A 25869-nucleotide genomic window follows, 5' to 3' on the forward strand; every position below is an offset into this window, starting at 1 on the left:
GACTAGAATACTAGTTAAACAACTAAGATATTTGGACTATAAAATCTTCAGTTAAAAATAAGAGGTAAAATGAAATTATAGCAGCATTGAGATAGTTCGTTAATACCGACTCAATCGTTGACATTTCAAATTAAAACTTTTATTTGTTACAAAACATGTTGATTTTTCCTTCCCACGCAAAATTGAAAGTTCCATTTTTAGGTAATTAGCTTTGTTTGTTTTTTTTGAATTTCGCACAAAGCTACTCGAGGGCTGTCTGTGGAAGCCGTCCCTAATTTAGCAGTGTAAGACTAGAGGGAAGGCAGCTAGTCATCACCACCCACCGCCAACTCTTGGGCTACTCTTTTACCAACAAATAGTGGGATTGACCGTCACATTATAACGCCCCCACGGCTGAAAGGGCGAGCATGTTTGGCGCGACTGGGATGCGAACCCGCGTCCCTCAGATTACGAGTGGCGCGCCTTACGCGCTTGGCCATGCCGGGCCAAGTAATTAGTATATAGTACTTGGAAAAATAGCAAAAGTATTTTGGTGTTAAAATAATTAATATTACCTTTATAGTGTGAAAATGTACTTAAATGTTAACTGCAAAGTTTACACTTAACTAGTAACTGAAAGTTTTGCTGTGTTGTCAGGTTTGACGCCTTGTGTAATCTTCACTTTAAATTTTCCTTTAAAATATAAATTGTAAACACTAGATGGCAGGCCCATATTATATAAGGTAACAATTCTTTGTTAATCTACGCAGTACAAACTTCGATCCATGAACAGATTTGAGTTAAAATACTATTATTTAAAGAGTTTTTTCAAAATTAGATACAAGCTGATAAAATATCGAACTTTGAATGAGGTATTTGTATTAAAACCTCGGCATATCCATACCTTCTACGAATCACAAATTAAGTAAAACAGTGAAACACTTATTAACTACGTGTAACAATAATAATTTACATTTAAACTTATATTGAATGTTGAATGATAACTTTATTATTTAATTTATTTTACAAAATTTGTAAAATAATTTCATCAGGCTTTATCTTCCGTACGTGATGACACCATACTAAAAAGAATGTTTATAGCAATATTCCTCACATTGATTTGTAGTAAGTAAAAGTGTTGACTTATAGACGGTATTCTATGTGTTATAATCTAAAACGCTCTAATTTGTGTTATATTAGCAATGTATTAAAATTAGAAAACCTTTTATATCAACTCTTCCATAGTAAGCAAGAGATTCGGACTGTTCATGATGATATTTAGTCTAGTGATTGTAATCACGGTCTAGCAATTACCTGCACAAACGGAATGTTTCGTCATACAATTACTGATCCATTTGGATATTCGCTTTGAATTTTTTTAAGGTACAAAAAAAAGTCCGGCTAGGCATGGCTAGGTGGTTAAGACACTAGACTCGTAATCCCAGGATCGCAGGTTCGAATCCCCGTTACACCACTCATGCTCGCCCTTTCAGCTGTGGATGCGTTGTAATGTGATGGTTAACCCCACTATTTGTTGGTAAAAGAGTATCTCAGAGAGGGAAGTTGAATGGTAATTACAAGCTGCTTTCCATGTGGTCTTACACTCCTAAATTAAGAACAAAGAGCCCTTATGTTACTTTGCGCAAAATTAATAAAAAGTTGTTGACATTCAAAACATGTTACTAAGGAAAACTATGCTTCGTTTGTATTTACATTTTCCTACTGAACTTTTTTCTCATCAACATAAAAACCCTAATGTTTTGGAAAACCAACAACATATATATGTATTACCTTTGTCTCATAATAATATCGAAACTGTTTCGTCGAAGCGATCTTTTTTTTTCTATACTTTTAACCTATGACCTAATTTTTAGCCGTTCGTATTATAAGTTAGAACTTTCTGATTTATCATTTTCAATTTCTTTAAACGAAAATAGTACCGAATTCCAACAATTCGTATTTTTAAATTCCAAATATTTTGTTTGTTTGTTTGTTTGGATAGCTGGCTGTTTTTTCTTTCGTTCAAAGTTACCCAAAGGCTATTTGCACTAGTGGCCTGGCATGCTTAGGTGGTTAAGGCACTCGACTCGTAATCTGAGGGTCGCGGGTTCGAATCCCTTTCACACCAAACATGCTCGGCCTTTAAGTCTTGAGAGCGTTATAATGTGACGATCTATCCCATTATTCGTTGGTAAAAGAGTAGCCCAACAGGTGGTGATGAGTAGCTGCCTTCTCCTGGTCTTACACTGCTAAATTAGGGACGGCTAGCGCAGATAGTCCTTAAGTAGCTTTGCGCTAAATTCAAAACAAACAATCTGCACTAGCCGTTCCTAATTTAACAGTAAAAGACTAGAGAAAAGACAACTAGTTATCACCACCCACCGCCAACTTTTAAACTACTCTTTTACCAATGAATAGTGGGTTGACAATAACATTATAACGTCCCCACGACTGAAAGAGCGGGCATGTTTGGTGTGACAGGGATTAGAACCACCGACCCTCAGATTGCGAGTTGAGTGCCCTAACTATCTGGCCATTGTTCGTAAGATATAACTTACCAGTTACAAAAGGGTTTCGTTTTAATTATATGACTTTTTTTTTCGACCACTAAAAGAGTGACAAATGTGAAGTAAATTTAAGAAGCGGGCTACTTGAACTCTGTCGACAGCGAGAATCGATTCCAGGATTCTGTTGTTGTAAGTTCGTAGACTTATCCCGGTTATCATTAAAATAAGTAAAAAGTTATAATGTGAAAGTATTTTCTTATCCCTGAACCATTATAAACAGGAATATATTGTAATGTATACTATAACTGTTACTTTTACTATTTTTAATTGCAGTGTATATTATAACCTTTATATTTCCTGTGTTTTTAATCTTACAGTGATCTATATTTCTGGCGATTATTGTTATTTATTTTTAAATAATAAGAGATTAAAAACATTTTTATATATACATATTTTTGTGGGTGTTTGTTTGTCTGGAAAGCTAACCATGTATGAATTGTAATAGTCGATTCTCGACGTTTGGCTTTAAATTTATGATGGCAGATTGAATTCTCCTGAGTTTAAGGAGGAAAAAAAAACTGGTGAATTATACACTTTGTAATAAATAACCTCTGAGTTTTGCACATTAGGGTACAGTGTCATTCATTCAAAATTTATACGTATAAGTATACATATATATATAGATAGATAGATATTTAATATATAAATGTTTATGTTTTATAATATCTTTATCTTTAATAACTTTAAATATTTCAAAGTTTTTTTGAGACGCTAGCGGTTAAAAGCAACAAAAATCCTTTACACTAATCTAGCCCTTAAGTACTCATTAGTTTAGCGTTATATTACTGGAAGCAGATATCGTGTGCCGGGTGGGTGTACTATATCCAACCCTAATTAAGCACCCAGTATTCCTTCACCCCACTAGATAATATCGTAAAATTCTGCTTTTGTATCAATGGGTGGTATCTATCTGCCTATTTTTCGGCCACTGTTTCCAAAACCTTTTTTTTTTTTTTTTTTGCTACACTATATTCTTAGTCACGAAAGCCAGTTTTTAGAATTAATGAGATAAAAATGGCTCCAACCAACTTTGACCTATAAGTAAGTCATAAAGCACGTGAGATCTAACTGATTGATGTATAAAATGATGAATTGTGCAATATGGGTAGAAATATAATATGTAATAATCTTCAAATGCAAGCATTCTTACCGAAACAAATGCTGAAGTCGAGAAAATTTTAATTATTGGACACAAAATGTGGCTCGGTTCAACCACATCCCAAAATATTTTATCTTTTAAAAACAACTGGTGATTAATTTATCTATAATATAAAATATAATGTTATAGCTTACTGTCAACTAATTGTTTGAATCCAAGCTATGCAGATCCAGCTCCATTCACTTAAAACGTCTTTTACGAATCATAAAAACAAATATATGTGTGAACACAGTAACAAAATAACTAATTTAATACTTTATGTACTTAATATCCAAGCCTAAAGACATTCATAAATTGTATTGGTCAAACAACAAATTTTATAACGAATAGTTAAAGGAAACAAGTACGCTATTTCTAGTTAAAAAGCCTTGTTGAATATTTTGTATGCTGAACTTGAGAGGCACCCAATAAGTTATTTTTATTCCTTAAAAAAGATTATATACTTTAAAAAGTTTACACCTTCATATAACTGATTCTATAAAAAGGTTCAGACTTATACAAAGAGAGATTAAAATCTATACCTCAATCTCTTTGGTTTAGTGGCAAGTCTCGGGGTTTATGACACTAAAAATCGGGTTTCGAAACTAGCAGTGGGCAAAGCACAGATAACCCATTGTGCAGCTTTATACTTAACTACAAACAAACAGGTGGCTTTTTTTTTTTACAGCTAAGTTATCAATCAAGTCTACTGAACAGTATAAGTTAGATTCAATTCTCACATCTTTGGTTTTTGGAGATAAATTTAAGAGAGCTCTATAAAATCCAGAACTGTGTAAACTGTATAAAGTCATACCTATCGTAAATGATACGGAAATATAAAACTATATATTGACAATAAAATAAGAAGCACTTTCAACATAAAATAGGTGCGTCTGCTCAATATATATATATATATATATATATATATATATATAAAGTAGAAATAAATCATTTTTATTTAGTTATAGTTGTTAAATGTATAACTCACAGTTTTCGACGTTTTAATAGAAGTGTGTTTGTTTTTCAATTTCGCGTAAAGCTATACGAGGAATATCTGCGCTAGCCGTCCCTAATTCACCAGTGTAAGGCTAGATGGAAGGCAGATAATGATTACCATCCGCCGCCAACTATTGAGCTACTCTTATACCAAAGAATAGGGGGATTGACCGTAACATATAACGCCTTCACCGCTGATAGGGGCAAGCATCTTTGGTGTGACGAGTATTCGAACCCGCGACCATCGGATTACGAGTCGAGGCCTTTTAATAGAAGAACAAAAATATAAACACTTGGCATATATATAAATGTATCGTGGAAAATATTTATCATGTCACTTATATCATTACAGGATTATCCATAACATTACAGTAAATATAGCTTGTGACATAGTCCTCCAAAACTCGAATCTCAAAAACTACCGCACCGAACATTACCAATCATGATAGACTAATATTTTTATAACTAGGCGGTATTTTCATAGCTGAGCAATAAATAAAACAGTTGAAATTAACACAAAAATTGTCTATTTCAGATTCAATCAGCAAAAATTACCAACAAGACAAAATAAGTTTCAAAAAGAAAACAATCAAAAAACAAAAATTAAAAAAATTATTTGTGTTTTTTTAGAAATTTTTATTTATCACTGCACCTACAAAAATATACTTCGATAAAATCTACTCTGTGGTGTGATGCTGTGATGATAGCTTACTTTTGAACTAAAATTTCAATGAAACCCTTTTCATCGTGGATGGAGAGCATTATTGAATCTCAAGTATGAGAACATTGTTGTAGAATTATCAGACAATTCTAGAAAAGTCCACAGGCTCAATAGTTTTCCATAGGAACTAGTTGTTGCACCTGCTCGGAGGGCGGACATTTTCTGCTAGTAACCATAATGCTAATGAACAATAATAACTAAAACAATAACCAGTAGACATGTTTTATTTTTTCTTAATTTGCTTTTAATAACAATATTCTGTATTTAAAATTTTAGTAAATTTGTTATGAGGTTAATGAAGTTTTTTCTAATATACATTATTATAAAGTGTATCATCAGAGCATCAACTTAATGCTTTTATCCATTCTGATAATAACGAATAAATAGAAGGTTGTAAGTTTTTATTTCTTTAGCTTTAACGATTTATACATTAACTAAAATAGTTGCTATTCGCTGATAAGTCGTTTGTATATAGAGACAGGTTTCTTATGTTGTGTTTATTGAGATGAAACTTAACATTAGGAGTGTAAAAATTGTTTTATAGCTTTACGATAATGGACTTTATATCCTGAGTAACGTTAGCCTTTATTAAAACACGATTAAATGTACATAAAAATTTTATTTTCCCATAATATCTCTGCTTAACGAGTGTATGTAGCTCTTTATTTCTTGACGTATCGAGAATTCCCTTTAAGTTAGAAAAACAATAAGTAACAATTCACCCCTTAGGACCCTGCTGTATGAAATTTCATTTAGGTAATAAAACCATTACAGTAGTAAGGAAAAACAAATTAAGTAGAACACTATACTCACTGAATGCGTTAATTCTGCATTCACTTTTGTCTTACAGAAATATATGCAAAAATGATATTACTTCAAACGGTAAATCCATAACTTAATGGTGGCCAAACTGAAATAATAAGTTCCTGATAAACAAAGTTTGCATCAGCTAATTTGAAACATTACGTTGATATAAATTACGTGTGCATAACTGTCTTCGAAATTCTTCCCTTTCAAAGTTCTGCTGCTGTGAAGAATTTTTATCTGTAGAATAATTAGGCGTTGAACTTTCTATGAAACTATGAAGATTCAAGAATTTCAAAGTACAAGTTGAATCTGTAGTATCTTGAATTTTTTTAGAAATGTTCTGAAATAGTGGAGTAAGTTTTATGTTTATTTAAAGGTATGACAGATGGCTCTTTTCAACAGGATTTAAGGTAACGCCCAGATCTTTTAGCATTTGTTGGACATCTGGTGACAAAACAGAAGACTTTAAAAGCTCAGGATATGGACTAAGAGTTTGATCATCAAGACATGAAGGCTTATTTCCAGACTTTCCATGAATTATTGAGAACTCATGTTTTTCAGCTTTTCTTTCTGAATGAAGGTATGGTGAATTATGTGGAAACTCAAAGTTTACGCTTTTAAACTTATAACATTTAACGAATTATACCCGGAAAAATATAAAGTTGTGATGTCATCATTGTTTACGTCATTGTTCCTTTATTTTATTACGTTGTATTGTTGTTGTTTAAAGTTAAGCACAAAGCTACATAATGGGCTATCAGTGCTCTACTCACCACAGGTGTAGAAACCCAGTTTCTATCGTTGTAAGTCCGCAAAAATATTATTGTGCCACTGGAAGCAACTATTTTTGTATGTCTGATATTCACGCAAGACTATACGCTAACCTCTCTAGATAAAGTGGCAGAAAGATAGCAAGTCAGCAGAACCCATCGCCTCTTAGGTTACTTTAATTGAATAATAGAACTTGAACAACGTGATTCCAAACTACGAAGCTGTGCTGTAGCAAGTACCAACAAACAAAGACCCCTCGGATTTACAATCCGGCACAAGTGTCCATGGACCACCCACAGCCCGATTTATTACGAATTGAAACAGTATACAAAATTTACAAACCCTCACAGATAACGTGAATACTAATTTGATTGGATTTTAATAAAAATATTCTGTTTTTATAATTTCATTAAACTAGCTTACAGTCTTGTAATTTAAAACGTCTTTAACGTGAATTTCTATAGAACATATTATACAGACATAAAACAAATACTTTTGTAACAACGAATTATTATTATTACGAATAAGGTCGTAACATGTGCACCTTTAGCTTTACCTAATTCAAGCCTTAAAGGTGAATTTTTATTTGATTTTAAATCTATGGCATACGCAAAAATAAAACTTTGAAGTCTATATTACTTATGAAAACAGTTTTGTAAACTATAGATAAATAACAGTTTGAGAAATATGATACATTTTATTTGCTTATTAAGAAACTTCAAATTTCTATCCTATTAGAAATTGTCGTTTTAAAGTTTGCCATTTTTATTTTGATATGGCGTAATTTATGTTCCTGCAAAGAAGGTTCTAGATCCACAGCACGCCAACAGTGGACCTGGTATGGTCAGGTGGCTAGAGCACTGGACTCGGAATCTGAGGTTCATGGGTTCGAATGCTCGTCCTTTCAGCCGTAAGAGTATTATAAAGTAACGATAAATCCCACTATTCATTGGTTAAAGAGTTGACGATGACTAGCTGTCGTTCCTCTAGTCTTACACTGCTGAATTATGGACGGCTAGACAAGTTAGCTCTCATATAGCTTTGAGCGAAATTAAAAAAAGAAATGAACAAAATTCCAGCTGATCCTTAATGTTGGTGTTGTAGTTCCAATTGAATAACGCTTGTAGTCATGGGAACAAAGGCCAAGTTTTATTCCAAAAGCATGCTCTTTTACAAAAACTTATGAAACGCGTAAGCAGCATGTAATTACACTATTAAGTATTCAAAATTAGGAATGACTTTATATGATTCCACTACCGGTTGCTTAGCAAGAAACTTAAGGATTCGTAAAGCTGCATTTTTGGATGTTCGATTACTTCAATAAGCACAGCGCAGATAACCCATTCTGCATCTTTGCAAAACAGACAATAGCTAAATGATGAGATCTACGAAGTGATCAATTATCCTATATGTCGCATAAATTGCCGTTCTGGTTGAAAATACCAAATACGGTTTATAGTTCCGTGTACGTGTTTCAAAGTTTAGTTCGATAACCATGTTTTCAGGTAAGTTTTATTTTCGTAGAAATAGTTGTATTTTCTAACTCGCTCACATTCCTATGGATTTGCTTCAAAGTTTAATTCTTTAATCATGTTTTCGGTTTATATTTCCGTGAAAGAACAGCTTTAGCTTCTAAATAGCATCTGAACATTTTCTGCAGGTGTATTTTTTAAGCATGATCTTATGTAGTTTATATTCGTCTGAAATGAATTCAAAAGTTTTACTGTTTGTGAACTCGGAACTTTAACTCTAGAAACTGTACTGATAACCTTTAGTTCTTACCATAAGTTTTTCTAGTGTAATGATCTAAAGCCTGTTTATCCACAAAATATCAAAACTTAGCATTTTTTGTCGTAACTAACTACACTTGAAAAAGTTTAATGACTTTATTCTTTCACCTTGTGGCTTTTTTTACGAATTTCTGTTATGGTCAGCAAACCATACAAAGAGTAGTTTAGTAATATTCAAATCGGATGATAATAATTTGAAATACATAAACGAGTAATCAAAAGCGGTTCATCAAATATTCACTGTCTCCAATGGATCTCCAGAGACGTAGTTAACTTTAGCACACGTTACACTATTTTACACGTTTATATCCAATCCACCAAACATGTTGCATAAAATAACGCCGAATATAGGGAACTAAATTATTATTTAGGTGTGTCTTGATGTGTATTTGTGTAGTCATAAATACAGTCGCTTGATTGCTGTTCATCAATATTGTTAACCTGGTGGTTATGAATTCATGTCACGAACTTAAACAGTTTTCGAAATGTAACATTATAAATCGGTATAGTGAAAGTGACTTACTAAAAATTATTTGTGTTTTCTAGGCGTTTTATTTGAAGTTTTATTGTATTTTTCGTGAGTCAATTTAAGTTTACAAGTTAGTCATTCAGTAATATAATAGCAGTCCAATAATACCCAATAAAAACCTTTTTGTAATACTGAAAATTGTTACCTGTTCTCTTTCCAATGACCGTTCTTAGTTACAATGTGTTGTAAATGGTTTGTAACAATCCAATTTAATATACTGCATAAGAATTAAATATTAATATTATTATAACAGTAATTCTTGAGTTTGAAACCAAAGTATGCCAAGGAGCCCTTGCATAGCAGTTGTTTCTGTTATACGTGTAGTAGAAAACTTGCTTGTGGTTAGCAATACAACTTATTGTTACTGTTATTTCAAATGAAGCATTATAGGTAAGACAATCATATTTTGATGCGAAATATATTCTAATGCATGAACTACTTCACCTCTTGATGGAATAAATTGCAATGAATATAATAATATATTATGGCGATTTATCTATCGTTCGTTTCAAGAGAGAGAGATTTTGTAATTGTAAAATGCATTTTCAAATAAAGGCGTTATATCTCAAAACACACGGTTATTATTATTTTCATAATGGATTGTCTGGTAATTTGTAGCTTATAAGTGGACATAGGTACTTTCGTGGGGATTTGTTTTAGGAAAATCTTTGACATATACTTTTAAGCTTATTTTGACTACCAATAGAACACCAATGTTGGTAATCAAAGAATAAATGGTATTACGAATAATAATTTTATTATCATAGTTGCATAACGTAGATAATAAAAGTTACAAAAATGTGGACTCAGTGCCTTTCATAATAATTTTAAATAATAAATATATCTTATAATCGTTACCTGTTGTAACTTTGACATTTGGTTCTTACCTTACCATTGCTCTAGCCTTAATGCCCACAATAGACACCCATTAGAGGATACTTAAGTATCGACGAAAATTATATTAATGTACATTCATTAAATTAAAAGGTTTACTCCTAGTGTTTCAATATACTCGTACGCTAATTGTCAGTTTTCATTGCTCTGAGAATTTATAATACCACGAGGGTATTACGACCAAGCCGAAAACAAATACACTGCAGGTCACATCATATGCAACAATTACTCAAGTTTGGCACGTTCATGTTTTTACCATTACATTAGATGTTATTAATGTCGCATAATAATAACAGTAAAAAATAACACTACATCAAAATAATTGTATTTCTAATATAATATCGTATGAAGCTATATTAAGCCGAACGTGACCAAATAGCATGCCTGACTGTGACTCTGTGGATCTATCATTATATCGTATCCTGTTAACACACACATATATAATATGATACTTTGAGCGTTGGGAGATATGGGTGCGTTATAAGATTGACGATCACGTCCCCCTATTCGGACAAACAAGAGAAGTCCAAGGTTAGAGATGTGCATCGTCTGCTGACTAGAAATGCCTTCCCTCTAGTTTATTAGCTCAAAATCAAGCTAACAAATACAGCCGTTGAGTAGCTTTGGACAAATATTAAAAAACAAACAGAAGTTGTATCATAAATCCTAGAAATACACGATCTTATAACACCAAGTTGTTTTTATTTAATTAGACAATCAAGGTATCGCTTTACAGCTTCTTCAGGGGCGTTAACTAAAACACAAACCGAAACTGACAGTACAAAGCTACTATACATCAATATAGACTAAAGAAGTGTCATAACCGTACCTTGCTAACAAAGTGTTTGCCTTCATATAAATCAACAACATAAATAACACTAGCCTTTCAAGCTATTGAGAGATATTTCTACAGACACCAAACCCAATTTGTAGGCTCATTTTTCAGGCTGGAAAAATAAAATGAATATTGTTTAATAAATCATCAAACCCGCCTTTTATCAGTACACAGGAAAACAAACAAACAAAAAATTATTGCTTTTGAAATACAACCAATACAAATTTCTCGTATTTTTCTTCGTGACCAAAGCAACGTTTTACTTCTGTGCTGAAAAGATAGACATGAAACAATATTTACGACTGGACGCCAACCTGAATCAATTGATTACTACTAATACATTTTACATCTGGGATCGGGAAATGAATGGACGGGTAATACTCTAAGTAAATATGATAATCGTATACACAAGAGCAGTAGCTAGCAAAAAAAATCAAGTTTAGTAGATAAGACAGTTTAGATGTTATATAACAGTTTAAACATTCTTGCAATGCTACACAAGGTTTATCTGTGCTAGTTGTCCTAATTTAGAACTGATAAAACTAAAGAAAATGTAACTAATCAACGTCACCCACCTCCAATTCTGAAGCTATTTTAATCGTTATTATTTCATTGCACGAACAGTTCTAACGTACATAACACGAGTTTGTGACAACAGGTTGCGAACCGTGCACTTATTAATTCACTTACCGGTACGCCAAATATAAGATCTGCTACATAACAGAGCAGTGAGTTATCACTGAGTTGGGTTTATTTATCAAAGATGTTTTTGTTTTGTTTTTTAATCATGCTATATATATATAGTATGTGAGATTGGTTGTGTGTCAAGGAAGGACGTTATTTCAAAATGTTGAACTTACTTTCACTGTGTGTTGTATTAAGATGTTATATACATGCTACATTTTGTAACCAGCTGTAGTAATGGCTATCAAGGAAGGAGATACATAAGAAAGTGTTAATCGATTTGTTAGCAAGTTATGAAATACAAGCATATGAACAACATTATTTTTATTATGTCAAGTTATATGTCTGTGATTCGTAGGAAAATAACCTAAAAAATAATTTTAATTAATTATTATAGAGTGTTGGACCGGCTTGTTCTCCTGCTAGTAATTGGAAAAAAGTTACAAGAAACAAAATGTTTGGGTACTTGATGTACTCATGTTGGTAACCAAAGAATAAACGGTATCATAAATGATTATTTTATTCCAGTAGTTGCATAACTTAGATAATAAAAGCTACAACAACAAAAAGTGTAGATGCATCTCCTTTCGTAATCATTTTAAATAGAAAATATCGCCTATAAAATTTATATGTAGTAACTTATGGAATTTTTAAAATCTGACTGTAATAATATATTAGTTTATGTTGCTATTGTTTATGTGAGAGTCAACGAATATTAACCCAACTTGTTACAAACGTAAGATCACAGAATAACAGCTTATTTCCTCACATTTTCTCTTCTAACCCATCCTGCTTTCGGAATAAAATATTTAATTTTGAAAAGTTTGTTATTTTGGTAGTGACATTGGCATTAGTAAGTTAAATAACAATAGATTCTACGCTACAGTTTGTACTAAAACGTGATCAAGGCCAAAAAGTGTTTTTTTGTTTTTTTAATTAGCACACACGATACTTCTGAATAACATGTTATGTTATTAGAATAAACACATAACACAATGTAATTTTAAGTTCTATACCAACAATCTCTGTATAGCAATATCAGTTTTCATCATCTCAGTTGTGTTGATAAGAGGGCGTTGTATGGGCGTTAAGTCTCGCTGTACTTGAGTTTTTTGCTGATATTGTTAGCAAAAGAGCTCGACACATTTAGCTTTGCAGCTAGATTTAGCTCCTTTCGCAGTGGTTTAGACTGAAGTAAGTGAGTTTGGTTTAGTTTTTTTGGTAATATAGATGTTGTGTTATGTAACCAGATTGAAACAGAACGATTGTTTCAGTGATGTCGAGAAACCCACTTGTTGAGAAATTTATATGCAAAAACGGCTCGTTTGGGTTGAGAAAATATTTTACATAGAAGAGCGAACAACGTTTCGACCTTCTTCGGTCATCGTCAGGTTCACAAAGAAAGAGGTAACTGACCGGAAGCTGACCACATGTTTGAAAGGGGTTGTGTAACTGTGTGTCGATTGTTTATAAAAACGACTACATTCATTCTTGTGCTAACCTAATGACTATCGAATATTGTGCATAATACCTAAGGGGCATTGTGTTACAACAATTGTTTGTTTGCTTGGAATTAAGCACAAAGCTACACAATGGGATATCTGTGTTATACCCACCAGAACTGTCGAAACTCAAGCGGTGCGAGTCCGCAGACATACTGCTGTGCCACTGAGGCGAGTTATACAACGAACAAATATTTGTTGATACAGTAACTGGAAGTTCCTAGCCTAAAGAAAAAAAATAAACTAATGTACAATCCAGAAATCAAAATTTACAAACACTTCATTAATTTGCTTTAGTATGATAAAAAAAACGTTTTATCGTTTTATATATAATAATATTATTTGATTAAACTCGAACGTATTTCGTAAAATTAAACCTCAGATTTCTTTTGTTGTGTCAATGTCTTTTTGTTTTTCTCCACCTAAGAAAAACAAAATTTGCATATGTTTTGCACAGTTTTAACAAACCACAATCTATTATAATTAGAAGTAAAATCTCTAGACTGTGCTCTTTCCTGTTGTCTCTCACACATTATAATTTCAGTGCAATGAATGTGTATTTATGGAAATAAAAGGAAATAGTATATATTTTAAACATCACCATATAATAATTTGTTTGTTTGTTTTGAATTTCGCGCAAAGCTACTCGAGGGCTATCTGCGCTACACGTTTCTAATTTAACAATGTAAGACTAGAAGGAAAGTAGCTAGTCATCACCACCCACCGCCAACTATTGGGCTACTCTTTTACCAACGAATAGTGGGATTGACAGTCACATTATAACGCCCCCACGGCTGAAAGGGCGAGCATGTTTGGCGCGACGGGGATGCGAACCCGCGATCCTCAGATTACGAGTCACACGCCTTAGCACGCTTGGCCATGCCGGGCCTCCATACAAGAAATCAAAGCCGAACGAGCATTTATCACAATTGATTTCTAGAGTAATAACCACTATAAATATGTATTTAATCTGCAGGTCAATTCGTATCAAGCAAAATATGTGATCTAGCAAAAAAACTGGCAGTATTTTATTGTTTTCAAGAAAATATAAATGAAAAGTAAGGTTCTGTAAGTCGTGTTTGAACAAGTGCTTACTATATACTATGTTTGAACACGACTTACAGAACCTTACACCTAACATTTAACGTGTCATGTTTAAAGCTTTAACATCGATAATGTTTATTAATTGAAACTTTAACTTTGCACTGCGGCTTAGAATGCAGTATATAATCCAACGTTTGGCTTCTGCTATCTTACATAGAATGTTGCACATATGGTTAACGTTTCGCTTGGCATTATTTATCTGACAACGAATGTTCACTATTCCAGAAAAGTGAAAGAGAATTATCCAACTGGTTTTCGAAAGTACGAGTGCATTATTTTGTTTGCATTTTCAGCATTAGTTTCAGGAACTAACACTTTCTAATTGTTCATCTCAAGTAACAAGTAAGATAACTCCGAGTTCAATGTCTTATCTAAAGATAAAACTGTGCACGTCAGTTTTCGGGTTTGTCTGTGAGATTACAAGAGCACTCGCGTTCGCAATTTAAGATTAATACGATTTTGTGGTTTCTGATATGTTCTGAAGTACAGCGGACTCCATCATATTATAATTTAACACGAAGGAGTTAACCACAGAATGTAGAACAACTTTATTCGGTATTCAAACAAACTATTGAATTAACACAAAAGTTGTATTTCTTTCTTTGACGCAAGTCTCAAAGTAAGCATGTGTGATGACATTTCAACAAAGTGAATATGCAATAATAAAAATCAAACGTTCAGAGTCTCCTATGAATGTTTGTATTTTCACCTGGAATACTTAACGATAACCACAGCTCATCGAAATTTAAATTTACATCTACTATTAGAACAACTAAACAGAAACGTGACAGTGTTGAAACTTGTATTTATATAAATTTGGTGCCCTTCAGACCTAAGTTTTATTTCACGGCATTGTGCATTTACTTGGCATAATCTATGTCGAAAAATTCATGGTGAAAATGCTGTCTCTATTCTACTTTTTGAACCTACTTTAAACATTAAGCAATCAGCTGTTGTTGTTTTGTATCTACCATGACTGTACGTCATTCATACATTGGCTGAAAATGATCAAAAATGGATAAATCTTTACACTAAAATGACTTTAACTACATCCAACGTTATATAGGTTCATTAAACGACAACCAGCATGCAGTTTAACTTCTCTAAAATGAAAGTTACTTTAATTTTAAACACGAGTGTCTGTAACTTTATACAATACTTATTTATAAAATTTAGAAGTATAAGCCAGCTAAACAGCGGTGGGCAGAGACAAGCTTTCGTTGAACAACTTATAAGGTATTTTTACCCTTCTGGTTATAAGATCTGAAAATCACTGGAGTTAATCTCAGTTTCAAAAGCTGTGGGAACATGGTTATCGCAGCATTATATGAATTTTCTGGTACAACTGGCTATCTAGTCCGAATATCAGGATTAATAAAATTATATGCATATATATATATATATTATATACGCATATAATTTAATGTTGTATATGTTGTATATGCGTTCATCATACGATGTAGTAGCTTTTTCTTGATAAAGTGAGAAAACACCAAACGCGTTGTACAACAAAAGAATACTATAGCGATAATAAATAAATCATATATAGCGATATTTAATTAACGAACTTTGGAAATTAAATACTTCAATCACTCGTTTTAAAGTTTCAGATTTTTGTTTTCTCTCTTTTTTGATAATTACAAAAACAAGCGCATTCAATCAGAAATACTCAAAATAAGCCTAATCTGGCGATGTGAAAAAAAATCTTGCAACCCATATACCGGCACATTTACGCACATGTTTATATCATTGTTTGTTGCTGCACTACACATTTTAAATCAAAAGTGATTAAAATGGCATTTTTTACCGATCTTGTCCCGATAAATCAACAACGTGTTTTCCCATTTTCGAACAATTCGTCGAAACCGATGAAATGATTGCGTCAAAAACTTTTTTTCTGTATTATATTTTCATGTCACTATGGCAACTCTTGTAATACAATTCAATTTTATTAAACTTCAATGGAGGTGATAATCTTTATAACAATACTGATGTCGACAGGTGCACTTCACAAACAGAAGACTAACTACACCACAGTTCTGCAGTTACCTACAAGTGGAAACCTGGTAAGAAACACATGCCAGTTTAGGATCGACTTTTCTGACAATCAGATAAAATTTCCTTGCTTGATACTTTATTATTCTCTTGACAAAATTTTGAAACCTGTCAGATAATTAAGGTACTCAACGTCTGAGATTCTACGAAACAAGAAAGCGACATTTTTATATAGAAATAACTGTAGGGAGTTAGGGAAGACTCTACAAACGTGTTAACTAAATATAAGATGTTTTGTTGTTTTGTTTTCACAATGTACTGTGCTACAAACGTGTTAAGTTCTAAATATATAAGATGTTTAAAAAAACTGTTGTTTTGTTTTGAATTCATTAGTACAAATAGTTTAACCACACAATGAGCTATCTGTGAGGGTTAAAAGTAATTTTTTACTCTGCCCACCACGGGTATCGAAACCCGGTTTTATACTTAGCGTTGTAAGATTCGCGATGGACCGCTGAGCCACTGCATAGATTTGTGCTAAAACAAATACACCTGCTTTGTTATATTTATTCCACGGATTAAATACTAATGTTCTTTGTAAGTAGTTCTAACACTCAGATACACCATATGTAATTTAATGTTTTCTTTTGTATGTCTTATCTTTTCTGTATTGATTACTTTGTTTATATACCATGTATTTTCAATATTTCTTGTTCTACACCCAACATTGTTGTCTTACATTTCGCTGCTTTCACCTCCAATAAAAAAATCATGACACTTCCTGGTTGTTAGCACTCTTGATTCGCAATTTAAGATGAGTGACGAAATAACAACACTGTTTCACACTCCCCTTCTTAGCCAAGGAGGCGTTATAGTCTGACAGCCAACCTCATTTCTTGTTGTTAACAGAGTAACCTAAGAGTTGGCAGTGTATGGTGTTGACTAGCTGCTTTCTCTCTCAAGTCTTTGACTTCAAGTTGGGGACTGCTAGCGCAGAGTGACTTTGTGCGAAATTCAGCAAAAAAAATTATATTAATATATTAGTACCCTTACATATTACCACGAAAAACTAACAAAAAATTCATAGTTACTCAGAATCCTGTTATAATTATCTTGTTTATTGCTAGCTTTATGCCTGATGAAGGAAAGTCGAGCTTCCTTAATCGCTAAGATTAACTGTTTTTCTAGCGCAGATAGCCCTCGTCTAGCTTTGCGCGAAATTCAAATTCGTGTAATCCTACTTACTTTCCGAATATCATGGTACTTGGCTTTAACTTTTGTTCATATAGTAGTAATTGTTTATGATATTTCATATGTTCTGGCATGACCAGTTGGTTAGGGCGTTTGACCTCGAAGTCTGAAGATCGCGTATTTGAATCCTCTCCCATCAAATATGCTCGCCCTTTTCAGCCGTGGGGGTGTTATCATGTATAGTCAATACCACTATTCGATAGTAAAGGAGTAGCCCAAGAGTTTGTGGGAAATAATGATGACTACCTGCCTTCCCTCTAGACTTTTACTGCTAAATTAGCCCACTTGAAGCTTTGAGCGATATCGAAAAACGAACAAATATTCTGTGTATGTTTTACACGTCAGGTGGACAGACGTCTTCGACGCACTAGATTTTTTGCTTGTTTAACGCATAGTTACATTAAAGTATCTGCATTAGATAAAGTGATATATTGCAGAGACATGATATTAGTAATTTTATTGTTGTTAGGTATAAGATATTGAGTTATATTCTTTTCAAAACATCCTTAACTAATACTAATTTTATTACAAAAAAACTAAACTTCTTTGTTGCAAAAAAAGATAACTAATACTAAATCTAGAGCTCTTCAATTTCTCACTTGTAATTCTGTGGGCTTATATCGCCAAACTTTAGTTTTGGTAGTCGGTGTGAGCAAATTATAGACCGCTCATTACGTAGCTTCGTACTTGTCTACAAACAAACTAACCTAAACCTATAGGTAGGTTATATCAAAATCACCCAAATAATTGCTTGGGTTAGCCGTGAAGGAATATCACTCAAGACCAACACAAGTTATGCGATAATTTTTTTTAAATTCTGTTTTTAGTTCATCAGATAGGAATAAAATCATGTTGGATGCCAGTTCGAGTGTTGCTATTTTATCTATCTAAATCCTTTGTTTAGTATTTAAAAAAAGAAGTCAAGAGAAAAAGATTTTTGAGGGAATTGCTTTTATTAAAAAATCTCTTTTATACAACCAGTTTGAAAAAGAATATTACCACATAACAGTAAATTAATCACAAGAAGAAAAAAACGATTGTAATTCATCACGAGATATCTCATGACGTCACCACAAGGCAATTGCTTTTAAGACATTCTAATGAAAAATCACTTATCTACATTATAACCGATGTAGAAGCTACGACTTCTCATCACACAAAAGCTCAAAAGCAAGGACTCTGACAACAGCAACTTATATTTAATAGAAATGTGCACGATAATTTATTCGAAATTTATTCGCTTTCTTCAAATAGACAGATTTCATATGCCAGAAGTCAGTCATTTCAAATAGACAGATTTCATATGCCAGGAGTCAGTCACTTCAGTAAGATCCTCCTTGGAAGTAAACTATACACTAGATGAAATAACACACAACTTGACTCAGGATCTGTAGACACACGTAAATAACAGCTTTTATTTATTTATTTAAACAGCTGAGGTTCTAAATGCATTCTTGTACTTTTACTAGTTACATTTACATGCAGGCCATGAAGGCTAATTAATATCGTCCGTTATATGGATCGTAGCTTTTTATTAGAGCAGTTCGGCACTAAATTAATTGGATTTCTCACCCTTCTTCTTTCGCAAGAAAAAAATTCGTTACTTCAAACCTCAGCATGTAATTTTATAATTTCAGTTAGGTACATAATCGAAACAACTAGTTACTTATTCTGTTTAAAATACATTTATAACTAATAACTGAAAATCATGGAATGTCAGCCAGATTTCACAATGTTACGTTGTTGATTTTCCTTTAATTACCGTTATTTAATCTAAACTTTCTCGTTAACAAAAAAAAAAAAAAAACTCTCCAACGTTTGGAAACTCGTTTGTTTCCATTATAACTAATTGATATTGCTACTATTCTCTATGCCGTAAGGCCTAGTATTTAAAGAATCTGTCCTGTGATTTTTTTTTTACACAAACAGGTCTGACCTTGTTCAATACTGTGGTGTTACATTATACATGTGAATATATACAAAGAGCTTCAATCATCTCACTTCTTTGCAGTTGTTAGGCTGATAATACAGCGTAAACTCTCACCTGAATAGTCACTTCATACTCAGCCTGTAAGTCTGTAACACTTCAATTACTGCAGTGATCAAGAAAGAGTACGATGTTTATTTGTCTTACCGTGAGAGTGATCGAGCTAGGGTTAGCATACAAGTACATCTGAAGTGACCATTACTATGACTTATCACACCACAGTAACCTATACGAATCATGTATTATTAGTCCTAGTTGCCAATTGGCTTAGTTTCTGAAACGAATCACTATTTCCATCAAATTAAACTACAGGAGAAAATTCGTAGCTGAAGATTTTGTACTAACTGCTTGACAAGTGTCACAACTATCGTGATGTAAACTCTCCGCCTCTTCCTAGTCCTTCCCTCAGTCGTACACTGCAGAAAGAGAGGGGACCAACAGTAACTTCATTAGTTAAACAACCCAAACATGTAATGCACAGATGTTAATATATAATGTGCATTATAGAGTTATTACACTATACTGTAAAAATATTGATTAAAAATAAAACAACCTGCGTAGTAAGAGGTTAGCGAGAAACATATCTTACTACTATACTGTAATTCTCAGTCCATTGAAATAACAAAATATTGACATTATAAACACATGACCGATGTAAGTGAAATAACAGCTTTTATAATACAAAGAAAAAATAACTTTAAGTGTTGCATCTCATACAATAAAAAATAAAGTTTAATTATATAATTTTAACACGTGTGTACAATCTTAAAAGTCTCTCACAATAACTCTCGAAACTCACGATTTTGAAATGTTAAAATACCTTGAAATATGTAACCGTTTAAAAGTTAAAGTCGGTCATACAACTAAGTACTATTTAATTTAAGTAGAAGTTTCTTCAGTGACTTCAAAACAAAATAGAGAAAACGTAAAACTTTGTTCTGTTTTTTAATCTCAAATAAGAAAACTTGAAGGATTGGCAGGAATCTTTATCAGGTTAAATTTTTACAGTGTGAAACAGCACTAGATAGCAATAGTGAATATCTTAACGGCATTGCTCTGTTTTCTTTATTTGTAAAGCAATAAAGTTAACCAACATTAATGGTATACATTTTTCTAAATTTGATTACAATAGCTCAAAACAGTTTTATTTTGGGGTGAGGGAGGAGCAGTGCAATCAAGAGAAGAATGTTAGCGAACCGTCCGACCAGTAAAAACTTTGGATTTAGCTGTGGTCATATAGCCATATTTCACCTGAACAAAGAGTCACAATTCATCTGATGTGAAATTTTAAAAATTGTTCTTCCCATTTACAAATCGATGTTTGCGGAATATTAATAACAAGCTGAGATACCTGTCCTTTGTCAGGGATGAACCTTACTAAAAATGTAAGAGTGGATGCTATGATAAATAAAACAAAAATCATAACTTTCACATTATTTATAACATATATTACACTATTCGTTACTGCCTCACCAAATGTTTTGTATAAGATTTAAGAACTTAATATTTATTAAAGTGGTATACGCTATGCGATGGTCAGGATGAGAATAGAACAACTGCCAATGGATAATTACCTTTGTTTAAAGACTAACGTTTGACTTGATAGATCATGGGCGCCAAGTTAGCTTTGATCAAAAAATAAATTAAAGAGAGTGTTAAAATTTGTTTTAAAATTTAAATATATGTTACTTTATACAATATATCTATATATTACATATTTATGTGGATTACTCATGTCTTTTGACTGCTATACTAGCAATTGCCCACCGGCAGTTGTCCCACCAGTAGTCGTTAGAGTGACTTTGTGAGTAAAGGTAGCGGCCAAAGCATTGGCGATATGTTTGCTTTCTGTTACCCGCTTTCAAAACCAGGCCTGGCATGGCCTAGCGCGTTAAGGCGTGCACTTCGTAATTCGCGGGTTCGCGCCCGAGTCGCGCCAAAACATGCTCGCCCTCCCAGCTGTGTTGGGCGTTATAAACTGACGGTCAATCCCACTTTTCGTTGGTAAAAGAGTAGCCCAAGATTTGGCGGTGGGTGGTGATGACTAGCTGCCTTCCCTCTAGTCTTACACTGCTAAATTAGGGACGGCTAGCACAGATAGGCCTCGAGTAGCTTTGTGCGAAATTCCAAAACAAACAAACAAGCTTTCAATACCGAACTCTTAAAGTCCTTCCACAGTGTTTCACTTAATTAACTAATTAATGATCATAGGCCGTAGAAATGTCTTACGTATAAAAGTAAGAACTGGACATAGCTCAAGAAACGGCTCTTCATATCAACCTGTTCCCAAGTGGGACAGCGGAAAATATATAGACTTACAACGCAAAAATCTATGGTTCGATTTTCCCTGGTGGACACAATAAATAGACCAATGTGGCTTTGCTAAAAGTAATAAAAATATCACCATTATGGTGACTGTTGGGGTTAAAACTTCAGATGAATTTATGTCGTGTTGCAATAGTTGCGACCATTGTTTTATTGCATTCCTCCATAGGCACTGCTTGTGCACTTTCTGAGACATATAAGGCATTTGTGTGTTCTACCTCCAGACTTTACATATTTTCCATACAGAAAATAAAATTGTTTTGTTTGGTTTTATTAAGACGTGGCACCATCTATGAATGTAATTAACGTTAACTCACGTAAAAGGTAATAAATGCTCAACAACACAATAATAGCGAGTGGAGCGGTTTCGAACCTACCTCAACATGCCCCTTGTTCCAAAGTATCATCCCAAACAGTTTCAATGAGGTTGGTCCAACAACCTAGGAATAGTTAGATAACGGACAAAGTGACAGACAGACCAGATACATACTTTGAATACTTGCGTTAGTCTACAAAAAGCATTTGGAATTAACTGTTCCCAATTTTGAACTGATAGAACAGAAAGAAGGAGTATGGCCAACAGAATCCATCAACTCTTGAAATATTCTCACTGAATAATAGATATTCACCCAAAGTCATTTAACGTACCCATGACCCTAAAGAACTAAATGCGATTTTGCGAAAACAAGACAAAAAAAATCTCGGCTCTATAATCAGGGACGCCAACTACTAGGCTACTAGGCCCCAAGTGCATTAAGAAAAAAACAAATGCTTTGAAACAAAAATGATCAAAAGAGCCAAAAGAGAAAAAAGACCACAAGGTCTTCATCCGGTTATTTGTTAACTTTAATAATGAAACTGGCTGTCATTTTTATCACGCGCTCACAGCTTAAAATGCGAAGTCTATTCAATGGCAACGCGTTTGAGCCCTAGATATTTCGTTACGCTGACCAGTAGGCCACATATGACCTTAAAAGAACGATACATGTGTATATATTAATAATAACGTAGCTCTACTTAAATGTTACTCAGGCATTGAATTTACTAGCATATCTGGTTTGATTAGTCTCACTAAATTTACGACTGCGTTCTAAATTTTGAACAAGATATTAAACTATTTTTTATATGCAAGTTTATTTTGAGTTAGACAGATAGCTTATTTGTTTTACCACGTTCCAGTATAAAAACACTACTTTTGTAACGAGTTAATACAACTTTCCGTGTTTAATCCTCGTAAGCATTATGGCGTCATGTCATTACTTACCGTGTTTCATAATGACTTTTAAGTTTGCCAAACTTAATGATACAAAAGACCACTTCTGTTGCTAAGAGTTTTATTACTATTTCAATACACTAAACATGCTCGCTATTTCAGCCTTGGGGGCATTATATGTGATGGCCAATCCCACTATTCGTTGGTAAAAAAGTAGCCCAAGAGTTGGCGGTGGGTGATGATGACTAGCTGCCTTCCCTCTAGTCTTACACTGCAAAATTAGGAACGGCTAGCACAGATAACCCTCGTCTAACTTTGCGCGAAATTCAAAACAAACTGTTTCAATAGGTCAAAAGATGTCTCACCTTGTTTTACAACAGTTTTCAAAGTTGGTGAATTCAGCTGAAGGACAGTTCAAATAACACGAGCATCAAACCATAATTACTGCATACATGCTTCGTCTACTACGAAATATTTTTATGTCGGAGAATTGTCCTATGCTATCAACACAGCTTCCACTGCCAAACCCACATTAATTACATCAAGATGTGTTTTGTAATGGCTTTTCTTCGTTGTATGGGTACAATAAAGCTTGTCGAAGGCCATCTTCAGAGCGAGTTTGTTTCAAATGAACACACTACACACGTACGAGAAAGGAAGAAGCCGTCCGTAGTCATCTACCATTATTCAAGGCAATAAACCATTTCTAATTGAAAGCATTAGTGTAGAAATGAAAGAACAAGAGCTCTTAAGCAGGCGTATGGAGGCCATTAAGGTTCCCAGTGCAGAGTAAGTTGAGCGCAGCTTGTTTTTATAGCAGCATCCGAAACTCATTGTCTCTTATGACCAGCCTTGCCCTATTCCCAACTGACCCTAGCTTTGAGATTTCTGAATGGTTATATGGAAATATACTCCCCCTTTGATGAACACCGGTATTTTTTTTACTGTCCCGGTAGTCTGCAAAAAACGTATTTTATATTGGTGGAAAATAAAGCATATCAAAATATTCTTTTTCTATTTGCTATTCTGTCACTCTACTTGTTTAGTAGCATTACATAAATTTTGAAATAATTATACGAAATATTTCGGAATATTTTATGGAGTTTTCTGGAAAACCATTTTATCAGACAGACAGTAAAACAAATAGATTTCAGTATAATTAGTTTGGTTAGGCCTTCTGATGTCTAAATTCAGTTCAACTATATCCGTGTTAACATTAATGTAGAATTAGTCAGATAAATGTCTGATATTTACCTGAAAAACAAGAAAGGTAAAAATTTGTTCCTCCAAGACTAAATGAAACTAGTATTCATTTCTTATCAAATGTATGAAAGATTTTTCGTTTTGTTTGTTTAGCATATTCTTGACAAAAAGAGTAAGAAACACCGTTATTTTTACTTGAATAAAACTCATTTATTTCACGCTACGCCCCCTTAGAGCACTTCCTAGCAACATTACAAATGTAATAACAATCTATCAATTAATTTTCCAGTGCCTTAAGTACTAAAAAAAAAATACCATTAAAACTAATAATTACCAACCCACCTTAACGTTAGACCTATATGTTACATATTTCAGAGTAAGCAGTTTTTTTTCAAAACTGTAAAAATTATAGTCTGGTTGAAGAAAATTAATCAAATGTGGTATCAAATGGTCACTTTGTATCCTCGGTGACAGGTTATCAGTATGCATCGTTTCAGAAACATGAATAAAACCCACTACATTACATTTCCACAGAACTAAGCACATCTTTATTTCATGCAAACCCATACTTTGCTACAACCCCATACCACAGTGGCACAGCGTTACGTCTGCGGACTTGTACCTCTAGAAACTAGGTTTTGATGCCCATTATGGGGAAAGCACAAATAGCCTACTGTATCGCTTTGTTTCTAACTGCAAAAAAACAAAACTTCGCTACTGTATAACGTTGGACTCAAGTGTTTTCTCATTAATTCGTTGAATTTACTTAGATTAGATAGACATTTTTTCTAACTGAATTTATACAATAAATTATTAAGTGCAATTACCAATACTAACACATTGTTGTATTTATCACCATTTCCTTTCTTTCACCCTTTGTTTAGAGGTATTTTGATATTAGATATAGATCCTGGATACATGTGATTTAACACTTCATAAAGTATACTTCTGTACGTATTTGTTACACCCAGAGGAGTCTCGTAAATTACTTTCTAATCTGTAAGACTTAAACTCCCTCCCTGCTTTTCTCGGTATGTGATAATCGATACGTCTTGGATAAAAAGTGGGGAAGTTTATAATGAACAAAACCGATCAATCACACTCTTAGTTAGTCGACTTACACGTGTTATTCCTGCATTGAATTTTAAACAGACGGCTAGCCGGAATAATTATTTGGCAAATACCCCTTGGAATGATGACAAATTATTTCGTTCCGCCTTCTCGTACTGATTAAAGGGTTCAACCCATTCTCCCTCAACCCATCGAATTATCAGTTGTCATTCCTCGGTTTCTAGCTCAGCTGTGTACAAGTCTACTTTAATTCCCTGGTAATGACATCGTGTACAACTAAGCCAAAATGATGAAGTGAATATTTCATATTTAAAAACATGATATGTCTTGGACTTTTTTTTTATTGCAGTTCTTGGTGAAGCCTCGTTTATATATTTACTTATCTTACAATTTATATATCCTAATTTTGTTAACTTCTACCAGTGATTAATAAATAGCTCTCTGATCCCCTACCTTTTATTTTTCTGGGATGTATGTTACATAAGTTTATTATAAATACCTGTCAGT

At 33.4% G+C, this 25869-nt stretch overlaps 1 protein-coding gene and 1 long non-coding RNA gene across 4 annotated transcripts in view; one reads left to right on the plus strand and one right to left on the minus strand.

Annotated features, from left to right (window-relative positions):
• The window catches only part of LOC143239901 (uncharacterized), a 49220-nt gene that overhangs the window by 11107 nt on the left and 12244 nt on the right, over window positions 1–25869 (plus strand). Inside the window, exon 3 of the long non-coding RNA XR_013021434.1 lies at window positions 6611–6788. This is a non-coding gene — a long non-coding RNA (uncharacterized LOC143239901). The remainder of the gene's footprint in view (window positions 1–6610; window positions 6789–25869) is intronic.
• Window positions 13375–25869, minus strand: part of LOC143239900 (uncharacterized) — a 48256-nt gene continuing 35761 nt past the window's right edge. Inside the window, exons 3-4 of one of the 3 annotated variants that reach the window (XM_076481523.1) lie at window positions 19896–19966; window positions 18498–18918 (exon numbers count right to left, since the gene is read on the minus strand). In XM_076481523.1, coding sequence (XP_076337638.1) covers window positions 19915–19966 — 52 coding nt within the window. In that variant the 3' untranslated portion in view covers window positions 18498–18918; window positions 19896–19914. Of the gene's footprint in view, window positions 13439–18497; window positions 19967–25869 lie in introns of those variants that run through there. The other 2 variants (XM_076481524.1, XM_076481522.1) reach the window with 2 other exon arrangements.

This window comes from Tachypleus tridentatus, chromosome 13, assembly GCF_004210375.1.
Source record: "Tachypleus tridentatus isolate NWPU-2018 chromosome 13, ASM421037v1, whole genome shotgun sequence".
Classification (NCBI taxonomy): Eukaryota; Metazoa; Arthropoda; class Merostomata; order Xiphosura; family Limulidae; genus Tachypleus; species Tachypleus tridentatus.